The 25,442-nt window shown below is 45.0% G+C and overlaps 1 protein-coding gene across 7 annotated transcripts in view; it reads left to right on the forward strand.

The window, feature by feature from the left end:
• c2cd5 (C2 calcium dependent domain containing 5) overlaps nucleotides 1-25,442 on the forward strand; it is a 154,036-nt gene that overhangs the window by 83,417 nt on the left and 45,177 nt on the right. For 5 of the 7 annotated variants that reach the window (XM_084335043.1, XM_084335044.1, XM_084335045.1 and 2 more), the window contains exons 15-22: nucleotides 1,772-1,958; nucleotides 2,377-2,541; nucleotides 2,731-2,775; nucleotides 5,340-5,480; nucleotides 7,553-7,616; nucleotides 7,767-7,828; nucleotides 8,728-8,826; nucleotides 9,569-9,658. In XM_084335043.1, coding sequence (XP_084191169.1) covers nucleotides 1,772-1,958; nucleotides 2,377-2,541; nucleotides 2,731-2,775; nucleotides 5,340-5,480; nucleotides 7,553-7,616; nucleotides 7,767-7,828; nucleotides 8,728-8,826; nucleotides 9,569-9,658 — 853 coding nt within the window. The remainder of the gene's footprint in view (nucleotides 1-1,771; nucleotides 1,959-2,376; nucleotides 2,542-2,730; nucleotides 2,776-5,339; nucleotides 5,481-7,552; nucleotides 7,617-7,766; nucleotides 7,829-8,727; nucleotides 8,827-9,568; nucleotides 9,659-25,442) is intronic. The other 2 variants (XM_084335046.1, XM_084335049.1) reach the window with 1 other exon arrangement.

Here is a 25,442-nt window from a genome sequence, read left to right on the forward strand (position 1 = left end):
AGGTAGCTTCTGTTTAACATGTTTAACTGCCTCATACAAGCCAGGTAGCTTCTGTTTAACCTGTTTAACTGCCTCATACAAGCCAGATAGCTTCTGTTTAACTCGGTGTGATCATGGTTGGTAGAGGTTCACCGGTACCGGTTTTTGGCCTGTTAAAGTACTGTATCTGCGAAGGCCACACGGATACCAAGGGATTAGTACTAGTAGCACAATGGTGTTTGATTTACAAGTTCTGTACGACAAGTCATCAGGAAGGGCACAACTCTTATCAGCTGAGTAACAATGGTCATCAAAGTGTTGAGTGCTACAGCATAGGTTAGTATATTAGGACAAGTGCATGACAGTAAGGTTAGTTAGGGTTAGTTTTTTTTTGTTGGATTACATTTGTTCAGATAATGGTTAATTATATTATAGTAGTAGTAGTAGTAGTAGTAGTTTATTTTTTTCAGTCATCACACACAGTACAATATACATCATTTATCAATATTTGATTATTTACAGTGACTGAAAAAGGTACAGACTGAAGCATAGTGCTTATATGTGCCTGTCCTATATTCTTACCAAAAAATGTAAAACAAAATTCACTCAAACAGTATTAAAAAAATAAAAATAAAAAAGCAAGCAAAACAGTATTATTCACCCTTATAGTTTTTCAAAATTTAGCTTTACAAAAAAATACAAAAATGTAGATTCCAAAACAGTATTCTAAAAGAAAAAAAAGAAAACAAAACAGTGTTATTCACCCTTGTAGTTTTCAAAAATAGCTTTACAAACCTTTTTCTTAAAAACCAAAATCGAATTACTCATTCCCGCATTGTTCCACAAGTTAACCCAAATAATAGAAATACACCTCCTTTTAATCACTTTCTTAGCTTTCTGAACAGTAAATTTACAAATATCTCTCAAATCATATTTTCTTTCATGTGTTGAAAAAAACCTTTGCACCCCATCTGTGAGTAACTTTGCTTTAGCTCTGTACATTATTTGCATAGTTTTATAGTAAACCAAATCATAAAATTTCATAATATGAGACTTTATAAACAATGGATTTGTGTGTTCATAGTAACCAGCCTTGAAAAGGTTCCGAATGGCCCGCTTTTGCAGTACGACTATTGGATTGACTGTATTTTTAAATGTCGACCCCCATACTTCCACACAGTAAGAAATGTAAGGAAGTATAAATGAGCAGTACATTTTGTGCAAGGCTTTGTAGTTTAATATATCCTTACATTTATACAATATTGCTACTGACATAGATATTTTTCCTTGAATATATTTAACATGTTGTTTCCATGTTAATTTCTGGTCAATAACTACCCCTAGAAATTTGATCTCAAAAACTTTCTATTTTTACATCACATATTTTTAACTCTATCTCCCCCTCTATTTCTTTTTGATTTCCAAAAACCATAAATTTAGTTTTCTTAATATTGAGAGACAATTTATTAACATCAAACCAAGTTTTGAGAGTTTCAAGCTCTTTCAATATCAGGCAAAAGTTCCTTTAAATTACTTTCTGAGCAATATAAATTTGTATCATCTGCAAAAATAACAAACTTTAACAGTTCAGCAACATTGCACATATCATTAATATAAAGTATAATGTAATGAAGAGTAATGAAATGCGTACTTTGCTTGAGATTGACCATTTCTGACTGCTACTACAGTATATCCTTTTTTACCTATCTCAAGCCCCGCCCTCTTTTCTCAATCCTGAGATGGATCAATTGAAAATCTGTCCAGAGCGTTCAGGTGCTGTGTTGTGTTCCAGGTTGTGTCGCTTAAAGAAGAAGACCCAGGGGGAGGTGAACGCCACGGCCATCTCCAACCTGCTGCCCTTCATGGAGTACGAGCTGCACACTCAGCTGATGAACAAGCTGAAGCTGAGGAGCATGAACGCTCTCTTCGGCCTGCGCATCCAGATCAGCGTGGGGGAGAACATGCTGCTGGGTCTCGCTGTGAGTTTAAACTCTGTGTGTGTATATGTAAGATAAGATGAGATATTCCTTTATTGAGCCCCTTGGGGAAATTTGGGGCGTCATAGCATCATGGGGGAGGGGGGGGGGTACAGGTATGAGCAGGGTAATAGTAGAAAGACATAAATATAGGCAATCAATTTAGATCTGTACCTAGTGTAGCGTTACATAGTACAGCCGTGATATGTAGCTAGTGTAGCGTTACATAGTATAGCTGTGATGTGTATGTAGTGCAGCGTTACATATTACACCTGTGATATGTATCTAGTGTGGCATTACATATTACAGCTGTGATATGTAGCTAGTGTAGCGTTACATATTACAGCCGGGGACCAGCAAGGTATACATGTGTAAGGTCAATGTATATGACTGTGTTCCTTCACTGTATGTTTGTGTGCAGTCTGCCACGGGGGTGTATCTGACGGCTCTGCCTGCGCCAGGGGGCATCCAGATAGCAGGGAAGACCCCGGGGGACATGAGCAACGAGCAGCACATGTTGACCATCCAGAAACGCATCAACGACACCATAGCCAAGAACAAAGAGATCTACCAGATCACTCCGCCGGTGAGACACACACACACAGCATCTCTAAAAGACTGGGTCTATCAGTCACCCTGCGTGTTGATTTCCTCTGTTATAATAGTTCTATAGGTCTCTAGTTCTTCATCTCATTCTAAATGTGTATTTACTGTACGATGTAGTTGTGATCATGATAATGAACTCAACACTCTTGTCTCTCCCTGGTCAATAAAGAAATTGTTTGCCCTGGACCCTGAGCTGTTCTGCGGCATAAACATGGTACTGAGCTCGCCCAGTTTCAGCCGCGTGGCAACGCATGACTCACTATTCCTCTTGTCAAATCACAGTTCTTTACCGACTATGCTGGATGTAACACACCTCTGTAATAGGAAACAGGATACTGGGGGGGGGGGGGCTGTGTTAAATATGGCTGCCCCCGTCGTTTGATGTCGTTCAGTCCTCCTAATCTTCCCCACAATGCAACGTGTTTGAACATATCTTGATTAACATTAGCTGGCAGAAATTGGAGGCGCTAATATCAGCTGCCAACTGTTTGCAGCCAATCGATACCTATTGTTAATCAAAGGCCCACCATGCAAATGTTAGCACTAGCACTTTGCATTGTGGGGCAGATTAGGAGGACAGATAGAAAGCAAACATTGACCATATTCACACAGCGGCCATTTCACTTTTATGCAGTGGTGGAAAGTAACTTAAGTATTTTTTACTCAAGTACTGTACGTAAGTACAATTTCATTTTAGGGAACTTTATACTTTTACTCTCCTTCACTTTACTACATTTAAAAGGAAATATTGTACTTTTTACTCCATTACATTTATCTGAACCCATCAGTTACTACTTACTTTGAAGAAAAATATTTTGCATAGAAAACACGGCAAAGATGTATGAAGATAATGTACTTTCACATTTGAAACCCGTTAACTTCAAGAGGACCTAATCAGAGCAGCATAACGGACCACATACCACTTTAACATAACCTTTAATCAGAGCAGCATAACTGGACCACACATAGGAATGCCCCCCGAAACCCGGTTCTAAACGGGATCCGGTACTAAATTAGAAAAAAACTGAGTATTGATAAGCTCCGACGTTATCAGTACTGCTATCGATACTCGAGAAATTATGGAGTTTTTTTCCGAGGAATTTAAACGTTGTGAACTATCTCTCCTCTCTCTCTCTGTGTCGCTCTGTCTGTACGAGAAGCGGGACTGAGTTACACACAATCGTGGCTTGAGTCGCTCACACTCACACACATACGGGTACTTGGCTCCGTGCTGAAGCGCGCAGCACACAGACAGCTCTGCATGCGCTCATCATGGCGGAGAGAACGAAACGCTCTAAAGTCTGGGTACACTTTACGAAAGTCGATGCCGACAACGCACATTACCACAAGTGCAATAAAACATTTGCAAGTATGGGTGGCAATACAAGCAATTTGTCAAAACATCTGTTGTCAAAACATAACATTAGTCTGCAGAAATGCGCCGTTTTCGACTGCTTTGCTCGCAGTGTGCCATCTCCATCCACTGTAGGTAAGCCAAGATACGGAGATAGCTAGGCTAAGAACGAATTATTACGAATAGGCTAATAAATAAAATATAATTGCTTAGCTAATTGTTTAGCTACAAATATATTTGAAAGATGACAACTTTTTATAGATAGTCAGGCTGAGGCTGCAGCCACCATGTCCCAGCCCACCCCTCCTCCCTCTACCACCACCGGTCCCAGCCAAGCCCAAAGTCCCTTCACCCTAGCAGCTAGAGGAAGGATGAAGGAGGATAGGGTGAACGAGTGTCACAGGGTTACTGTTGCTGAAGAAATAATATTTATTATATTTATTTATAAATAATAAAGCAATGTCGATTCTGTTCTTAATTAATTGTCTTTTTTTCTTGCAAAATAAGCAAAAAGAACCGATAAAAGTATCGATAAAGTACCGAACCGTTAAGCAGTATCGATAAGAGTAGTAGTATCGATAAAATCCTAACGATACCCATCCCTAACCACACAGCACTTTAACATAACCTTTAATCAGAGCAGCATAACTGGACCACACACCACTTTAACATCACTTTTAATCCGAGCAGCAGAATTGGACCACACACACCACTTTAACATAACTTATAGAGTCCAATGGATCGAGGATTGAATGCTCCCAAGCACTGGAATACACCAACGTCATGTAGAATGCATACTTTTACTTTAGATACTTGAGTACATTCAATAGCAAATACTTCTCTACTTTTACTTTTACCAGAGTGCTCATTTATCTGGGTATTTCTACTTTTACTTAAGTAAAGGAACTGTGTACTTATTGCACCACTGCTTTTTCGTTGCGCTCTTGACATAAGAGCAAAATGGCTGCCATGTGAATACGCCAATCGGAGGAGCCGTATTCAACACAACCCCCCCCCCCCCCCCCCCCCCCTCTGCTGCAACCCACTCTTGAGACGATGCTACTGAGAGTTTCTCTTCTGGATTCATGACTGAGAGCCTTTGGCGTCTGAGCTTTTATAGTAACATGTAGAATAAGACCATCTCCCCTTCACTTCACACCCCTCACCTGTGTGTGTGTGTGTTACCGTGGTGTATTTTCTCACCCCCTTTACTTTCTCTCTTTCCAAACCCATATTCACCTTAACAGTAGCAGGTGGGTCACTAATGGTGCCGTTGATTTGGGAGCTTCTGAATGGGAGTCTAGTGCGTGTCTTAGCGGTCCTGAGAGGTGTGCAGGGGATACAGTTGTGGGGTGTGCTTGCTGTGTTTTTTGTGTGACGTCCTGTCGAACTCACCGCTGCCGCCGCATCTCCCGCTCCGACAGGAGTTGCCCGACGAGGTGGTGGGCTCTCCCATTCCTGAGCCCAGGCAGCGCACCAGGCTGTTCCGCTCACACTCCGAGAGCTCCGACGAGGTGTCGGAACTGGACCTGTCGCACGGCAAGAAGGACGCCTTCGTGCTGGAGGTGTGTTGCTGTTTTTAGTCTGGGACGCACTCGATACCATGCCAGGCCAAATCAGAGTATTGTATCTGCGATACCAGGGCGAAACAGAGTGTGTCTGAGATACCAGGGCAAAACAGAGTGTCTGTGTCTGAGATACCAGGGCAAAACGGAGTGTGTGTCTGAGATACCAGGGCGAAACAGAGTGTGTGTCTGAGATACCAGGGCGAAACAGAGTGTGTGTCTGAGATACCAGGGCGAAACAGAGTGTGTGTCTGAGATAGAGATACCAGGGCAAAACAGAGTGTCTGTCTGAGATACCAGGGCGAAACAGAGTGCGTGTCTGAGATAGAGATACCAGGGCGAAACAGAGTGTGTGTGTCTGAGATACCAGGGCAAAACAGAGTGTCTGTGTCTGAGATACCAGGGCGAAACAGAGTGTGTCTGAGATACCAGGGCGAAACAGAGTGTGTGTCTGAGATACCAGGGCAAAACAGAGTGTGTGTCTGAGATACCAGGGCGAAACAGAGTGTCTGTGTCTGAGATACCAGGGCGAAACAGAGTGTGTGTCTGAGATAGAGATACCAGGTCAAAACAGAGTGTCTGTGTCTGAGATACCAGGGCGAAACAGAGTGTGTGTCTGAGATACCAGGGCAAAACAGAGTGTGTGTCTGAGATACCAGGGCAAAACAGAGTGTGTGTCTGAGATACCAGGGCGAAACAGTGTGTGTGTGTCTGAGATACCAGGGCGAAACAGAGTGTGTGTCTGAGATACCAGGGCGAAACAGAGTGTGTGTCTGAGATACCAGGGCGAAACAGTGTGTGTGTGTCTGAGATACCAGGCCAAAACAGAGCGTCTGTGTCTGATAGGGGTGTAATGGTACACGTATCCATACTGAACCGTTTCAGTAGTGGACCTTCGGTTCAGTAGGCGCTGTATACCGAACGAATGCAACGGTACATTAACCACCAACGGAACGCACGTGCAGAACTATTTTTTGCGTGTTTTATTCAAAACTCCAAGTTCACCCTAGCCCCCTTTTTATAAAGGTGTAAACATCACAGAGGCAGCGTTCGCTTCTTCTCTTACTCTGCATTTGTGACATGCCTGGTGCGCCCAGCATGCAACGCTGCCTCGGTGATGTTTACACGATTATAAAAAATATTTAAAATGTTTATTAGCAACGGCGAGCTTTCAAACCATCACGTATCTCTGTCCGAAACCCTCGTGCAACTGTGAGTACCTTTGAAATGTCTCTGTGATACTTGTATAACAAACGGTTCGGGCAGAACCAGTCCTTCATGGTAAATCTAGGTTGGTTGGCTATGGGCTAGGAAGTGACTGTGGATTCACTCGGTGCAGTACAGTCACGAAAGGGGCTAAGTTCACCCCTTCCCAAAATATAACTTGCGCAAAGGGCCGGATGTTCATTCAGCCCACGCACAACACAGAGATTACCTGTAATTTAGCATAGCCTCATAGTGTGGAGCACACACACACACACACACACACACACACACACACACACACACACACACACACACACACACACACACACACACACACACACACACACACACACACACACCCTCTCTCTCTCTCATATCAGTGCGTGAGGAGGATTGGTGCTAGATTGTGAAGGGGCTGTCTCTCGAGATCAAATTAATGATTGTTTGTGGCATATAAAACGGACATTCATACACAGCAACGCGCCTCTGAACAAGGTGTGATAAACATGAATTTATATATTTTCCTTGGCATGAAGTGTCTGTATCTTGAGATACCAGGCCAAAACAGAGAAGATAAGTATTTGGACATCGGTATCAACAGTGAGAAAGTGGTGTATCCCTCATTTTAGTAGGAGATGTTTTTAAAGTAGCTCATTGCCCCTAGAAGGTTATTTATAAAGATGTTAGATGTTTTAAAGTCGCTCAGGCTCTTAGAAGGTTATGTATAAAGAGGGTAGATGTTATAAAGTTGCTCATGCCCCTAGAAGGTTATGTATAAAGAGGGTAGATGTTATACAGTTGCTCAGGCCCCTAGAAGGTTATTTATAAGGAGGTTCAATGTTTTAATTGTATTTAACTTTTTGTAGATTGACGACACTGATGCTGTGGAGGACATCCACTCCCTGCTTACGGACGGCCCGACCCCCGCTGGTACGTCTCCACAGCAGACACAGATATACTCCCCTGCACTCAATTACTTCCATTATTGTCTCACTGCTCTGACAATGAACGTCATCGTCCCGCCGTCTCTTTGTGTCTTTCTCTCCTCCTTGTCCTTTTTCTGTGTGTGTCCCCCTTCAGGCTTCTACAGCTGCAACACTGAGATCATGCCTGGGATTTACAACTGGACTTCGGGACTACAGGTCAGTCTCCATGGTTACGGTGTTGCTTCCCTCCCATTTCATTAACCTTTATTCAACCAGGTGAGACCCATTGAGATTAACATCTCTTTTCCGAGAGCGTCCTGGCCAAGAATAGCGGCAGTGGTACAGCAGTTTCATACAGCGCACACACACACACACACACACACACACACACACACACACACACACACACACACACACACACACACACGCTTGCTTGTGGTTGTCCATCGAAGTCCGATGATCAAATCAAATAAAATTTATTTGTAAGGCCCGACAACACACGTTAATGTCCCCATGGGCCGGACACGTCTTCTTTAAACAAGTCAAGAAGAAACATAACAATAAGTCAAGAACAGAACAAGAACACCATAAGGTCCAACAAATTTAAAATAAATGCAAATAAATGAATGAATGCAACACTCCCAGACATACCCCACGCGAAGGTAAGGAAAAACTCACTAAAACCTAATAATAGGGAAAAAATGCTCCACAGGCAGTGTGGAGGAGAGAAACCTTAGAAGGGCCATTCAAGGGGGGATCTCCCTTCTTAGATGTCGGTGATAGTAGTGTTGCGTGTATTATGATATTTTCTCTCATGCTCCTGCATTGTAAATCTAGAATGTCCCCTGCCATGATATTAGTATCCTTCCGAAGTTCACCTGTTAAACGTTTGAGGCTGTTAACCTCAAGAGTGACTAGATCCTGGAGTTTAAATTCATTAAGAGTGACTAGATCCAGGAGTTTAAGTTAATTTGGCAGGCTATTCCGTGCAAATGGTGCAGAAAAAGAAAAAGAAGACCTGATCACAGAACAGAATCTGTTCTCTCGTCTCTTTTCCTCCCTCATTTCCTCCCTCATTTCCTCCCTCATTCCCCTTTCTCATCTTCTTCTTTCAGATGTTTACATCCGTGCGGGTCTTAAGGTTGAGTAACGCCAACCTTACCAACCAAGGCCTGAACAAGATCTTCACTGACCTGTGTGAGAACCTGCTGAAGGTAAGGACCTCCTGCCACTCTTTTCCAGCCAAATAACCCAAGCTCAGATGCTTGTGTCTTATATACGTATTGGTCTGCATTTCCCGTCTGTGAAGTATTTGAGTGTCTTTGAACTGGGAATGCACTAATAGCTAAAATCCCATATCAAGAATGATGTGTAATCAGGCGGCTAGGTGGCGCAGTGGGCAAGGCGCTCGCCACCAACGCAGGAGATGCTGGGTTCGAGCCCAGCTCTCGGCGTTGCTACCAGCTTGGCTGGTCGTTCATACTAATACAAATGGCAGTATTAGGGGGTGGGAAGCTGGTGGGTGGGGATCGGACGTTGTGGACAGCGACTCCTACAGGTTGGTTGGTGCGCCTGCGCAGTAGAATCACAACAACGTTCGAGACAGGGGAGGGTAAAAAATGGGGAGAAAAATGGGGAGAAAAAGTAGATTAAAAAAAATGAATGATGTGTAACAGGTCAGCCATTCTATGTGTTTTTTTGACATATAGAAGGATGTTTGATTTCTCTAATGGAGAAAAATTGATCATATCTCAGTCAGTTTTGCACAGAGGCCCCAAACTAATGGTTTATGTCTATACTGTTAAAAGCAATGAAACATAAAAAAATAAAAATACATTATTTTTATACTAACCTTTGTACTGTCATTTGCTAGTATCCACTCAGCTGCTAAGGAATCTACCTTGCCTACTGTATATTATTACCTACTTTGCTAATGGGTTTTCTTGTTCGTTCCAGAGTTTGTACTTCAAGCTCCGCTCCATGATCCCCTGTTGTCTTTGCCATCTGAACTTCACTGTGGCCGTGCCAGAGGAGGAGCTCATACAGGTGACTGGAGGGGCAGGAGATGAAAAATATATATGAAATGCTTTTGTATTCAAGTCGTTGTTTTTTTGCAGGGCTCAGTGATGTAACTTTCGGAATGAATGCTTTTGTTCCTGGAAATAACTTGGTCCGACAAATATCTAGCTGTTGGCAATGACAGCAGCCAGCTAGCTCGCTTGTTTGATTATCTCACGTTCGCTATTAAATTCACTCTGCAAAAAGTCTGCATGTAAAAAATAAAGGAAAGAAAGAAAGCACACAGCAAAAAGGCTCATAGGCTTTGGTGTTCCACAAGGAAGCATACTAGGTCCGCTACTGTTCCTAATTTATGCAAATGACATGTCGTCAGCTTGTGACTGCAACTTGTTCCTGTTTGCAGACGACTCAGCCCTGCTGGTCTCTGACAAGAACAAGTTACAGGTTGAAAAAACCCTCAGCTCAGAACTAGGCAAAATCTGCATATGGCTCGCTGATAACAAACTATCATTACACATGGGCAAAACAGAGTCCATTCTCTTCGGTTCAAATAACAAACTCAGCAAGACCGACGGCTTCTCAGTTACAGTGGGTGACAATATTGTCACAAGGAAAGAAGATATTACCTACCTGGGTTCCATCCTAGAGGCAAATCTTTCCTGTGACAAAATGGCATCCAATGTAATAAAAAAAGTCAACCAACGAACTCGATTCTTGTACCGGATCTCCTCACTGGTAAACAAGAATACCCTGAAGACTCTAGCAGAGCACTCATTCAAGGGTACTACGACTATGCTTGCACCTCATGGTACCAAAGCACCTCAAAGCCGCTAAAAACAAAATTACAAACATCTCAAAACAAACTGGTCAGACTACTGCTTGACCTTACTCCTAGAACCCACCTCACCCCTGCCCACTTTGACAACCTAGGATGGCTTAGAGTAGACGACAGAGTACAGCAACTTGCAATGGGCCTGGTCTACAAGATACACTACACAACCAAGGTACCCATGTACATGTCAAAATACTTCCCAAAGGTCAGTGAATACCACGATCACAACACCAGAGGGAGCTCCACAAATCATGTTAAACCCAGATTCGGCTCAAACAAGGGACTAAACACGTTTCGCAATTATGCCACATCAATGTGGAACACCCTACCCAAAGCTGTAAAGGAATGTGAATCACTACCCACTTTCAAAAACACTCTCAAAAAACACCTAAGGGAGACTGCAACTCGAAACTGGCCCCTGTAAATGTCCGAACACAACCCCCTCCAATGTACAGTAAATTACCAAGTATGGTCTTGTCAATAATCCAATGTACAGTTTTGTTTGTACAGTTGTACAGTGTCGCCCACCCACCCCTCCTACCCAACCCCCCCCCCCCCCCCCCCCACTCCTACCCAACCCCCCCCCCCCCCCCCCCCCCCACCCACCCACCCAACCACCTCCAATGTACAGTCCCCCCCCACCCCCACCTACCCAATCCAATGTACAGTTTCTACGTCAAATGTATATACTCTTTTTTTCTGGACTCTTTTTGTATCACAAACAGTACTGTAATTGCAAATCTGATATGTCATAAATGTATAGATGTAGCAGTACTGTCTATCTGTATGTCATGTATGTCATATATGTTACGATGAATTGAAAATGGGGGACCCTGATGTAAACAAGACGAAAGTCTTTCTCTGGTCTGCATCCCCTTAACAATTGTATGTATTGAGCTGTACTGTACTGTACCCATTCTGCAATCTGTTAATAAAGTTTTCAATCAATCAATCAATCAATTGTATTGCAAACAGAGACAGTACCGCTTGTGGCCAGCAGATGGCAGAAACACACATTATCATCATCACTTTAAGCGCTGAAAAACAGTGGGGCGGGGCTCAGTGTCTCGGAGCACAAATCTGTCCCTACAGGTTTTGTGTTTGTGACTGAAGCTTTAAAGGACTGTTACTTATACAGCTGTTCCCCGTATAGGATGACATTTAAATGGGAGTCCCACGCTTTGCTTTTATTGTGTTTAGTGACACGTTTGTTTATACATGTGGACGGGACGGGAGTTATTTTATTAGTTTTAACCGGGATTGGGACAGGCATATCCCAGAAGGATCGTGACGAGACGGGAGAATGAGTCAACGGGAGGGGACGTGACAGGAGTAAAAAGCACTCCTGTGATACTCAGTCGTTACCTGCCTATTGATTCCTCCTCCTCGTCACCATCCGCATTCCGCACCCGTTCAGGCTCAGTCTCCCCTTCATCATTCTTCTTGTCTCTCTTTTTAAATCAGCTATAGACTACAATGGATCAGTTGTTTCAGTTTGTGCTTTCTGTTTCTTTGATTGTGAATAACTGCATTAAATGCTAAATGGTACATTTATATTTTTTATCCAAATCGCTTTACAATTTCTTGCTCTCATTTTTACCCATTCATTCACACGGCGGAGGAAACCATGCAAGGTGCCAAACTGCTCATCAGGAGCAGTTAGGGGTTAAGTGTCTTGCTCAAGGACACTTCAACATGCTGTCCGGGATGAGCGGGAATCGAACCGGGAACCTCCTGCCTACTAGACGACTGCTCTACCTCCCGAGCCACTGTCACATTATTATTTTCTTTAGACCACACAAAGATATCACATGGAATACCTGGTGCAATATCAAGTCATGTGTTCCTTTATTAATCCCTTGGGGAAGTTCAAGTGTCATAGCAGCATGGAGGGGGGTACAGGTAGGATAGGTAGTAATAATAATAGAACATAGAACAAAGTGCAAGTAGTAACGATAACAGTAGTAGTAGTAGTGAACAGTAGTGAGTGGCAGGATTTAATCAGACAGTAGTAATAGTGATGATGGTATTAATGGTCTTCAAACCATAGTAACACACTGCACCAGAGTCCATGCCGTTTTTATTATTAAGAGATACAAGATTCCTTTATTGCCACACAACCAGGTTGGTGGTATTTGTGATTGGTACAGAGTGTATTAAGCTCTACAGTACATAAAACTGGAACATAGATACATTTACCCCCCCCCCCCCCCCTTCCCAGCAATGGATACATAATACAGCACAACATGACACAATACAGCACAACATAACACACGGAAGAGTCTAGTCCATCAGGTCAGGAGCTTGGTTAGTGTAAGGGGGAGAGGGGGGCCAAGGGAGTTCAGGGTTCGAATGACGGTTGGGAAGAAGCTGTCCTTGAAGCGGGTGGTTTTTGAGAGGATGGACTTGAAGCGCCTACCTGAGGGCAGGGGCTGAAACAGGGGGTGTGAGGGGTCCTTTGCAATTTTTCTGGTGCGGGTGGTTGTGCGGGAGGTGAAGATGGAGTCCAGGGAGGGAAGGTCACACCCTATAATTTTGGAGGCCTTGTTTATGATGCACTGACGTTTTTGAATGGAGTGTTTTTGTGCAGAACCGTACCAGACTATGATTGATAATGTTAGTATGCTTTGGATTATGGCAGTATAGATTTGGACCAGCAGGTGGCGTTTGACCCTGTACTTCCTCAGTTGCCTGAGGACGTACAGGCGCTGCTGGGCCTTTTTCGTGATGTTGGTGTCCCATTTTAAGTTATTGTTGAGTCAGATAGTCCTAACAGTGTTTATTATTTAGAGTCAGATAGTCCTAACAGTGTTTATTATTAAGAGTCAGATAGTCCTAACAGTGTTTTTTATTAAGAGTCAGATAGTCCTAACAGTGTTTATTAGTAAGAGTCAGATAGTCATAACAGTTCTCAAGTTCACCAGCCGTTAGTTCTCCAGAAATTGGCAGCAGTCCGTGCCCACGGTTGTGGAGACTGATGGCTACTGGCACGAAAGACTGGCACGAAAGACTGGCCGAAGCAGTTTGTGGGGGGGGGGGATAAGGCTGTGGCTGAACGTGCCTTATCGCCCTGACACTGCCCGCCTCGAGGTGCACACAAGCGGCCGCGCGTCTCACATCACCAGCCACACCTGAACGAATCTATCCCCCCCAAATCGGCAGCCCCTCTCGGCTAGAGACATTCACCCTATATTGTGCCATGCAGTGCATGTGTGCACTACCTACTATCTGTTGATACAATTATATAGAAAACGATATATTGTATATAATATATTTTAGGCAGTTTCGTGGCATGAATTGCATTTAGCTGTAGACCGCAGCAGCTGGTGATAGAAATATTTCCTGCCATTTCCTGACCAATATGCGTAAAAAAAATTCTTCTAATGAGCACATAATGTGAGTATAATGTGCAGCTGGTTGAAACGCTGGGATATTATGTATGAAATGTAGAAATTAATATGAACGGCCTCCCGCGGAAACGGCTGTCCTTAGAGGCAGTACTGTGATACGCATTTGCAGCTCATAGCGAGGGGGGCGTACTAGCGTAGGTCAGTGGCCAATCAGAGCGCAAAACGGGAACCCGGAAACACGGACGCGTTGTTAAAAGGCTACACACGACCAGGAAGGGGATTGGGAATTGGCATGACGACTAACATTGGGAGGGGAGAAAAACGGAAAAAAGAAGGGTGGAAAAGATCATTAAAAAAATTATAATAATAATAACAAGTTCTTACCTACAACATAAGCCATCACTTGTACAGATCGGGCGGATACTTTTCAATCTATGTCTTATTAACTCTTTGAGCGCCACAAGCTTTCCCCATCTGCTTTTCTTGACCAGTTTCACGATATTTCACGATCTTTGCGGAGCTAATGTATATTCTATATTATAGCTATGGAGACAATAGTATGGCTCATTTGACAGACACTATTTCTAGTCCAACATGTAAAAGAAAGTTTGTTTCTACACTTTGTAGTTTATTACACGCTAAACATCGCCCATTTACAAAATAATCCAGTATTTTTCCATAGATTGCGAGATAAGATGTGTTATATGCAATAAGCCTTACCCCGAAAATGCGATTGTAACTGAGGGGTTACAAAACCCTGACTGTATTAAAGATTGTGATAGATTAAACCACTGCTAATTATTATTATTATTACTTGCCAGAAAGTACAGTTATAATATGGCAGACACTCAGAATAATACAGCACGGTGACAAAGAAATATCATTTAGAGTATTTATTATTATGCAGCAATTGTACAGAATGGGAATTAAGGGTCGCGCTTGTATGGCGAAGAATATGAATAAAGTCAGTCAGTAGCAAAGTCAGTTGGAATGAATATTTCCTAAGCTGGGATACTAGACTAAACGCCGCCTGGCGTAGGGTGGCACTATAGGGGGCAAACGATGGTACCGCTGGAGACAGGGGGTATCCTCCCAGAGATGTAAGCTCTGGAGGAAAGAAGAATGTTCGGATACTCAGTCTGTTCACTTGAATAAGAAGGGGTTCTCGTATAGATCCAGTCCTTGTAATCCAAATGCTCAGCAACAAAGCAATAGCTGTAATCCAATTGCTCGATAGCAATGACGATAGCCAGCTAGCTTCGGTCCTCGAAGCTAGCCCGAGGTAAGATCTTCAAGGTGGTTAAATCCAAACGACAGTGGGTATTAACGAGGCTCTTCTCCACGGTAGTACGTTCCACAATCACTATAATCCAACCAATACTGGTTCTGCAATCGCCGCCGTAGGTTCCAATATGCACATGTCGAGTAGTTCCACGACTAGGCCCTCCTCGTGTACTGGCACTATTACTAAGCCCACGCACACTTGCTAAGGTTTCACTAGTTACTAAACGAACGAACTGCTGGGTAATGCTACATACCGAACGAACTGCTGTAACACGATTCACACTAAATGACGACTCTTTACTTCACATTAAGCTAAGTCGAACTTGACGTTACTGCATTAACTCTGACACTTTTACTATTCACTTCGCACGTTAGGTTCACAACACTCTGTTTAGACGAACTGCTTCACACTACGTTAGAATCACACTACTGCTGCTGCGCCTTCCACGATATATATACTTAAGTGGCTTTCTAGTGCCAAGCCTCAGCTCTCGTCTCGAATCAATGCGCCGGCACCAGGCATGTTCCAACATGCCAAGACTCTCCTTTGAACCTGACTTCAGGGGCGCGTTGTCTGGCGCCGAGAACGTCAAGGGCGTTATCCAATGAGGAAAGTGAATATTACTAGGATTCAAACGCAGGCTTAAAGGGATATAACTTATATATATAAATAATATACAAGGTATATAAAACAATAAACGTAGATTCTCAGCTTTAATCTGGCCCTTCACAACAGCCGCCTCCTAATTAGTCCGCACCTAATTAGTTAAGGGAGACAGATTAATTGCTCCATTGGTGCTTGTTGTGAGGAGTAGCTCAATCTACAAAGTCAGTGGGTCATGGTCGTCATCAGGGGAGTCAGGGATCTCCGGCAACGCTATCAGCTTCGCCACGGGTCGGGTGTAAGTCCGCCCTTGGACTATGACTTCTGCCGCTCTGACCTTCCCATCGGCGCCAGTAATCACTCTGCTTACGCGGCCGGCCGGCCACGTAGCTCGGGGTAGTGACTGGTCTATGATCATAACGACTGTGTCCACCTTCAGGTTGTCCCTGTCCTTTACCCACTTCTGACGGGCGGGACGGGATGGTAGGTAGCGTAGGAGGAAGCGGGCCCAAGACTGGTCGATCTGTGCTTGGTTGTGTCTCCACATCCTCCGTCCGTTCCTGTCGTCCTGTCTGTACACCGTCTGAGGAGGGGCCGGGTCCGGCCGCCCCATCAAGAGGTAGTTTGGGGTGCTGGGTTCGAGGTCAGCTCCGTCGCTTGGAGCGTAGCTGAGGGGGGTGGAGTTCGGAACTCCCTCTTCTTGAGCCCACGGTTCTCTCACAGGCATCGCGTCTAATGTCCATAGCCTCTCAACGGGCTGTACGAGAGAGTGGCCTGTGTCGCTCACCTTTGTGTAAAGGCAGCGTGTGGACGTTGGTTGGCTGGCAGGTCCGTAGAGGGGGCCCTGGAGCGTCCACCCCAGTCGGGTCTTAACCGCGACTGGGCATCCTTTGGGTCCGATGTGGGCCGCCGTGGTTGGGACAATGAGGTCCGCGTGGTCGGAGCCTATGAGCAGGGTCGGGGTGGCGCCGTCGATGAGCGGTATAGGCAGTCTGCGTAGGTGCGCGTACTTCTCCATCAGCTGTGGGATGGGGTAGTCGTAGCTTGACAGACCTATGTCATGGCTTGTAAATGCATTAGTGATGCTGTACCGCTTCTCGGGCTGCTCGACCGCTGCTATTGTGAATGAGACGTTTTCGCCCTTTATGGTCTTTAGGTCTCGCTGAATAGTACGGATTGTCATTGTTTCCTCGGTACCCCGCAGGCCCAACTGGGCTGCGGCGGAAGCGAGGAGGAGAGTCTTTTCTGACCCATCGTCGAGGACGGCGTAAGTGTCCAGGACCTTGTCCTCGTAGCTCAGGAGCACTCTGACCACTTTGATGAGCACTCGGGGGCTCCCACTATACGTGGGGTCGATGTGGAGCACTCCTGTTGGTGAGTTGCCTTGTATGGCCAGTCTTCCCCTGTGGACCCTGCGCAGTGCCTCGCAGTAAGCGGAGTCATGCGTGTTAGCTTTAAGCCGCTGATCCATTTCAGCGGGGGTCAGTGTCTTGTGGTCGTCGCACTGTGACAGCCAGTGTCCGCCGTGGCAGTAAAAACAGGTGATCTCCCATTCCTCTTTGGCTGGGGGGTTGAGGCTGGCCTGTGGTGACACCGACTTGGCCTGGTACATAACCGTGATGGGCCTACTTTGGTTTCCTGGTGGGCGTTTATTGCTCTCATGCAGGACTTCTAGATGGGCGCCGTCACACTTGCCGCACCTTTTCTTGAGGCGGCACTCGGCTGCCATGTGGCCGCGCGCGCAGCGGAAGCAGCGGCATTTATCCTTAAGCCACTGACCTATTTCGGCTGTAGTTAGTTCTTTGAAGGCGTCGCACTGTGACAGCTGGTGTTCACTGTCACAGTACTGACAGGTAGCCTTCCACTTCTCCTTGGCGTGGGGGTTGTGGCTCGTCTGCCGTGACACAGCCTCGGCCTGGTGCATCACGGTCACGGACCGGCGGTTGTCGTTGAACCTTCTCGGTCCATCTTTAGGGTCAGAGCCACCCCACGCGAACGTGTCTAATCGTAGACTGCTGACCTCCCTGGCGAGGAAATCAGCCAGGTCTAGGAGGGATGGTTCTGGGCCGTGGGGGTCACGGTGGTCTCACTGCCGCCGAAAACGCTCTTGACGGGCTGGAGGGAGCTTCTCCAGTATCCGCTCCACGTTGGAATTTGCATATAGTTCATATCTCCCCTTCTCCTTTTGTGACCCCAGCATCCCCACAAGGGACTGCACCTTGATAGAGAGGTCATCTAGTGCTCTATTGTCTTTGGCTGGGGGGAGGCGGTCGATATCTCGTATTTCTTGGATTACGTAATCCCATATGCGTCCATAGCGCGCGTCGAGGGCCACCAGAGCATCAGAATAGGGGGTTCTTGAGTTCGAATATGCCAGCGCTATGTTATGCGCTCTGGGCACTTTAAGGTGCTTGAGGAGGATGGCATATTTATAAGACTCGTCGTGTACCTCGGACATGATAGTCTCTAAACACATGCGTAGTTCAGTATACTGTGCTCTGTCCTCACAAGAAAAGTCTGGGAATGTGGGTGTCCCAATGTAAGACGCCATGGATGGCTGGGACACCGATGCGCGTAGGGGGAGAGGCCTCCTTGGCGAGTCTCCCCGTACGTGGGGTCGTGGGTTAGTGCTGGGTGGGAACCAGAGGCCGGGCCTCCAGGTACTGCTCCTCGGTGCTGACTGTGGATTAAACTCACCCCTGGGTTGGGTCGGGGGTTCGTAACGCAGCGTCTCAGGGCTGAGGTCGGGGCTGTACTGTTCCTCCTGGTCCGAGATGGGTTCGTGCGTGTGGGCTTGATGTCCTCCCTCGTCCTCCGCTAGGTCTTGAAGTCTCTTAGTTAGTTTCTCGGCGACGTAGGCGGGATCTTCCCGTTGGCTGGGTCCCGTATTGACTGGTCGGGGAGGGGGCTCGGCGACGTAAGCAGGTTCTTCCTGCTGGCTGGGTCCTGTGTAGATTTGTCGGGGAGGGGAAGGTGCCCTCGACCCGTGTCGTGATGATCTCCGGGAGCTCCGGGTGGAGGAGTGGGGAGTCACCCTTTGGAGTAATTGCTCCATCATCTGCGCCTGCAGGCGGTCTCGCTCCGCTTCGCGCTGTGCATTTGCGGCGTCGCGCTGTGCATCGCGTTGCGCGTTGGTGCGGTCTCGCTGAATGTTTTCTTCAACCTGGAGGCGCCTCTCTTCCAGTTGGATGTGTTCGCGCTCGTTCTGTTGTTGCGCTTGGAGACGTTCTTTTTCCATTGCAGAATGTTCGCGCTCACTCTGTTGTTGCGCTTGGAGACGGTCGCGCTCACTGTGTCTGCGCTTGGAGGCGGTCGCGCTCACCCTGGATACGGTCTCTTTCGGTTGATGCTGTTAGCGTGGCGATCAAGGCTTGTGCTAGTCTCTGGTCAGCCTCGCTGGGGGATGACGCTGATGAGGGCGATGTGGCGTTGACAGGACTTGGTGGTGACCTGTACTCTTTACGAGCTCCGAGGTCCATCTCTGAGACGCGGTACTCTTCTCTTGGGTGCGCGCCGAGGTCTATCTCGGGTGCGCGCTCTTGGGTCTCTTGCGTTCCGAGGTCCATCTCGGTGGCGCTGTCTTTATCCTTTGGCGCTCCGGGGTCCGTCCCGGTGGCGCTGTCTTTGGGTATAGTCACGTCATGTCCCGCTTGTTCCCCCCGTGAGCTAAGTCAGTTTCGTTTGAACCCACTGGGGTCTCTACTGGTGGGGCCGACAAGTCGATTAGGTTGGACATGCTTAAGCTATTAGTTTTATCCGCGCTTAACGTCCTTTTAGATAAGCTAGGAGGTAGAACGACAGCGTAGTCCTCCAAGTGTGGAGGGGGCTGACGTTGGCGCCTAGGGCGCTCTAGTTTGGGAGAGCCGTTTGGAGAGTGTCCGCCGCTGGCCATATCACTATTAATATGATTAAGATTACTGATACCCTCCGGCTCGAAGGACCAATTGTAACTGAGGGGTTACAAAACCCTGACTGTATTAAAGATTGTGATAGATTAAACCACTGCTAATTATTATTATTATTATTACTTGCCAGAAAGTACAGTTATAAAATGGCAGACACTCAGAATAATACGGCACGGTGACAAAGAAATATCATTTAGAGTATTTATTATTATGCAGCAATTGTACAGAATGGGAATTAAGGGTCGCGCTTGTATGGCGAAGAATATGAATAAAGTCAGTCAGTAGCAAAGTCAGTTGGAATGAATAATTCCTAAGCTGGGATACTAGACTAAACGCCGCCTGGCGTAGGGTGGCACTATAGGGGGCAAACGATGGTACCGCTGGAGACAGGGGGTATCCTCCCAGAGATGTAAGCTCTGGAGGAAAGAAGAATGTTCGGATACTCAGTCTGTTCACTTGAATAAGAAGGGGTTCTCGTATAGATCCAGTCCTTGTAATCCAAATGCTCAGCAACAAAGCAATAGCTGTAATCCAATTGCTCGATAGCAATGACGATAGCCAGCTAGCTTCGGTCCTCGAAGCTAGCCCGAGGTAAGATCTTCAAGGTGGTTAAATCCAAACGACAGTGGGTATTAACGAGGCTCTTCTCCACGGTAGTACGTTCCACAATCACTATAATCCAACCAATACTGGTTCTGCAATCGCCGCCGTAGGTTCCAATATGCACATGTCCAGTAGTTCCACGACTAGGCCCTCCTCGTGTACTGGCACTATTACTAAGCCCACGCACACTTGCTAAGGTTTCACTAGTTACTAAACGAACGAACTGCTGGGTAATGCTACATACCGAACGAACTGCTGTAACACGATTCACACTAAATGACGACTCTTTACTTCACATTAAGCTAAGTCGAACTTGACGTTACTGCATTAACTCTGACACTTTTACTATTCACTTCGCACGTTAGGTTCACAACACTGTTTAGACGAACTGCTTCACACTACGTTAGAATCACACTACTGCTGCTGCGCCTTCCATGATATATATACTTAAGTGGCTTTCTAGTGCCAAGCCTCAGCTCTCGTCTCGAATCAATGCGCCGGCACCAGGCATGTTCCAACATGCCCAGACTCGCCTTTGAACCTGACTTCAGGGGCGCGTTGTCTGGCGCCGAGAACGTCAAGGGCGTTATCCAATGAGGAAAGTGAATATTACTAGGATTCAAACGCAGGCTTAAAGGGATATAACTTATATATATAAATAATATACAAGGTATATAAAACAATAAATGTAGATTCTCAGCTTTAATCTGGCCCTTCACAACAGCGATCGTTAGAAAAAGCTTAGTTTAGGTCCGGTAAAATAAGACACTGATCGTTACAGAAACATGTTTCAGGTTCGGTAAAATAGACATAGAATATACCTTACCTTAGCCAGAAGGTACTCCAAAAAGAATAATTCCAATGATCCCATCGGCGATCGTGATTAGGGTTGGGCACCGAAAACCGGTTTTAATAGGAAACGGTTCCTAACTTCCGGTTCTGGAACCCGATGTAACATACTTGCATTTCGATCCTTCATTTCGATTCTTAATTTTTTTTTTTTTTATATATATAACTTCGTTAATTAATACCCTAGTTACAGTACAGCAACCAAATTAAACTGTATCAAGTCAACTGAAAATGTGAATAGTATGGAAAAAAAAAGTAAAGATTTTCAAAAGGAAAAAAATTCTCATGCGAAATAAGCTGTGACCTGTTTTGACCTGCACCTCAAAGAATCTGAATCGAGAATCGTTTAGAACAGGAATCGATATGGAGATTCGGAACCGGAATAGTTCAAATCCAAACGATGCCCAACCCTAATCGTGATTACTCGTTTATATGTAATTACTCGTGTTTACGGGAAACTATAGGTTTTGAGGCAAGCAGATCTCCTATAGTGATTGCTCTGGAAGTGCTCCTCCCCCTCAGAGCGAGTCTTGACAGAAAGAGATCAGTAGAGACTGTCTGAACTGGACTATCAGAGTTTAAAAGGTAGGCGATACTGCCACCTGGTGAGATTCGATCAGCATTGCAATTCCAACGTAGGCAAATGAGCCAGGGAGACCTAGAGTGATCCGGCTCACCGTTTAGAACAGGGATCAAAAGAAAAAGATCAAAGGATCTAAAAACTATATATTACATTTTTGGCGCTCAAGCGTCTGCGGTGAAACACGTAATATTACGTGTTTTGGCCGTCAAAGAGTTAACAAAGATGATAACACAATAGCCCGTTTTGAGCTACAGAGTGGCAAAGGGGCTATTGGCTGTTCTCTTAACACATTAATTGCCAATGACGAGTATACTCGTTATAGCCCGCCAATCTAATTCTGCCAATGAGTATACTCGTTATTGTGATCGTTATTTCTTTTATTCGCTATTCATAATTCATGTGTGGCACTCTGTCTGAGACCGCAGCGGTCCGATACTGCCGCCTAAGCCCTTGCAGCCGCTATTGCACTCCATTTGAAACGATATGGCTTGGTGCCTGGGCCGCGTGCAGTTGTGGTTCCGCGTTCCCGTTTTGCGCTCTGATTGGTCGAGCGTGCGCATGCGCATGAGCCGCGACAAGCCCTTCAGCCAGGCAGGAATACTCAGCTCCGCTTAACGCAATTTATACAAATGGAAGTATTGATTTCGCTGTAACGAATCATTAAAAAATTATACCGTTAACTGGAATATGTTGTATCTTTACACATATGTTGGATTATGTAATTGGTTTGTCATGACAAACCAATAAAAAATCGCGAATTAACCGGTGGCTACAACAACACACAGTAACTACATGCATCATTGTTTACAATGAACGGTGGGGCTAATCGAAAGGACTGGACACGGACAAGTTAAACAGCAATCAATTAATTTAATATAACAGTCCGGTTCTGTGTTAGTTTAACTTGTCTGTGTCCAGTCCTTTCGATTAGCCCCACCGTTCATTGTAAACAATGATGCATGTAGTTACTGTGTGTTGTTGTAGCCACCGGTTAATTTGCGATTTTTTTATTGGTTTGTCATGACAAACCAATTACATAATCCAACATATGTGTAAAGAAACAACATATTCCAGTTAACGGTATATTTTTTTAATGATTCATTACGGCGAAATCAATACTTCCATTTGTATAAATTGCGTTAAGCGGAGCTGAGTATTCCTGCCTGGCTGAAGGGCTTGTCACGGCTCATGCGCATGCGCGCGCTCGGCCAATCAGAGCGCAAAACGGGAACGCGGAAACACAACTGCGTTGCGGAAAGCATACACGCGTCTGGGCCGAGCTGCAGCGTGCGGGCGCGGTCTAAACACTTGGGCAGGGCAAGCGGTTCTAACGGATGCACCTACGAGCCCCCCCCCCCCCCCCCCCCCACATGATCGCGATCAGTACTTGGAATGGCGATCAGATAATTGGATTATTCTTCTTGCAGTACATCATAGACAAGGTAAGGACTATGTTATCAATGTTGCGTTGATCCGATAATTGTTTCCCCGCGATCGCAGCATGTGTGTGTGCCGGTGTCCCGTTGGTTGCGATCAAAGCACGGAGGGGCGACCTCCCTCCCTCCCTCCTTTCTTGCATGCATGATGAAACATAATACCGATAATCTAGCGTTGATTTCAGATTGATTATTGATCTAGGCAAGAAATGGCACGATTTATAATGAAATGCAGTAAAGCGCTGTTTTGGCGGTGTTCCTCGGGATTACAGTCATTCTAAAACTATACTCATATTCACCACGGTATAACACGGAAATGTATGGATGAAAAAATTATCTGTTTTTTGCATGTTGACCGGAAGAAACTCACTGACTATCGACGTTGTTATTAGATCCATAGCTATAATATTTAATATCGTTTTAGCACTACAAACACCGGCATTTACCCTAATTTTATTACAGCGCTGGCACAAACGGCCATATGCCCACAGCAACCTCTGGCGTCCAATGTGTTAACACATTGGTTGCTAACAACGAGATTTCTCGTTATTGGCCGCCATGCGTTGGTTGCCAATAACGAGATTTCTCGTTATTTAATCGTCATTTCTTTTATTAGCGATATCCATAAATCTTTCATCCATCCAGCCTGACGTTATCATTGGGAATGGCTCTGAGCTCGAAAAGGGCAAGTACCGCCCCCTATCGTCTCCCGGATGGTAATGCACATCATTGGATTGGATTGAGTGAAAAAGTGCATCAGAGAAAAACTCCGGTCCAGGGTTTTCCCATCTCTGGCAAGCAGTGTCTGTTACCAGATTCACTGGCGAGGCTCGGAGCAGCTTTCGATTATGCGTTTCGGACTATAACGTTCGATCAATAAACGCGATCAATATTTGGAATGGCGATCAGGAATTGGATTCATCTTTTTTGCATAACATCTGATGTGAGGTAAGGAATCTATGTTACCAGTTTTGGGTTAATCAGAGTTGTTTTGCACACTGTTCACAACGTGTGTGTGTGACGTTAGGCGCTGAGCGCGGCACGAATAAATGATTTTTCAGCCCGCTTTTGTATCGTGCATAAGAACACAAATACTCTCGATAATCTAGCGTTTATTTGAAAACTATTCATAAATCAGCCGGAAAATGACAACGTGTTTTGTGTATTCCAGTAAATGGCTATTTTCGCGGATTTCTCTGGAATCACTAGAAATCTTCAAAACTATACTCGTATTCAAAACGGTATAAAACGGAAATGTACTGATGAAAAAACAATCCATTTCGTACATGTTGACTGCAAGCAAGTCATTGATAAGCGACTGGTGTATTAGACACATAGCCATAATTTAAGATATAGTTTAATCGCTCGCAAATGTGCTCGTCCTCCCATTGATTAACTTGCTGGCATCCAAGCGATAAATTGTCATATCCGGCTGGCAACCCATGTATTAAGATGCATGCAGAACTACAAATACTCCATGGGCCAGAGCCCAAAATCTCACTTGTCGGTACCACTCAAGGTGACTAAACTTATATATCATTTTTTTTAAAGACCTATGTCTGTAGATGATATTTTGGTATGATAGCCCTTCCTGAGTAGTAGCTGTATCATAATTATCAAATCATGAAGTATACCCACCCCCTCAGGAAATTGCATTTCAGATGCTGGTGCATAGCCTGCTTTAGACTCACGTAGAGGACATCTGTCAATGTTTCACAATATTGTCTTTGGTATCATTTTAAATGGGACTATGTCATCTTTCATTCAAGCTAAGATGTGAATCTTTCTGACCAATATAGAGGTCACTGGAGCTCTTTGAATAGTCAACAACACATTTTACACAAAATACAAAATCTACAACACTCAGGACCATAAGGATTCAGGAAATGTATAATGTCTATACTATTTCTTGTCGGGGGTGATTGTGAGCCTTAAATTAGAAGAGCAGTACTAGGCTCCTATTAAACTACCGTATACAGAACAGCCACTAGGATAATGTCACAAAGTGGTCTGTCTTTATCATACATATAAAGGACACCATAATGAGATAAGGAACCACTTAGAGTTTTATAAACAACCTATTAAACAGAACAACATTATAAACTAAATTAACATTGAAAGTGAATTATACATTTAATCCCACAGTATACAGTATTGTTATTAATGGGAATAGGCATATGTCAAGATCTGATTATAGTCAGGTTATAATAATAATAATAATGATAATGACTTGGATTTATATAGCGCTCTTCACTGACCCAGAGCGCTTCACAGAGTCCATTATTCGTTCATACACAGTCATCCCGGTGGTGGTAAGCTACAATTGCAGCCAGAGCTGCCCTGAGGCAGACTCACGGAAGCGTGG

The sequence above is a fragment of the Notolepis coatsorum genome, assembly GCF_963971535.1.
Source record: "Notolepis coatsorum genome assembly, chromosome: 18".
Taxonomy (NCBI): Eukaryota; Metazoa; Chordata; class Actinopteri; order Aulopiformes; family Paralepididae; genus Notolepis; species Notolepis coatsorum.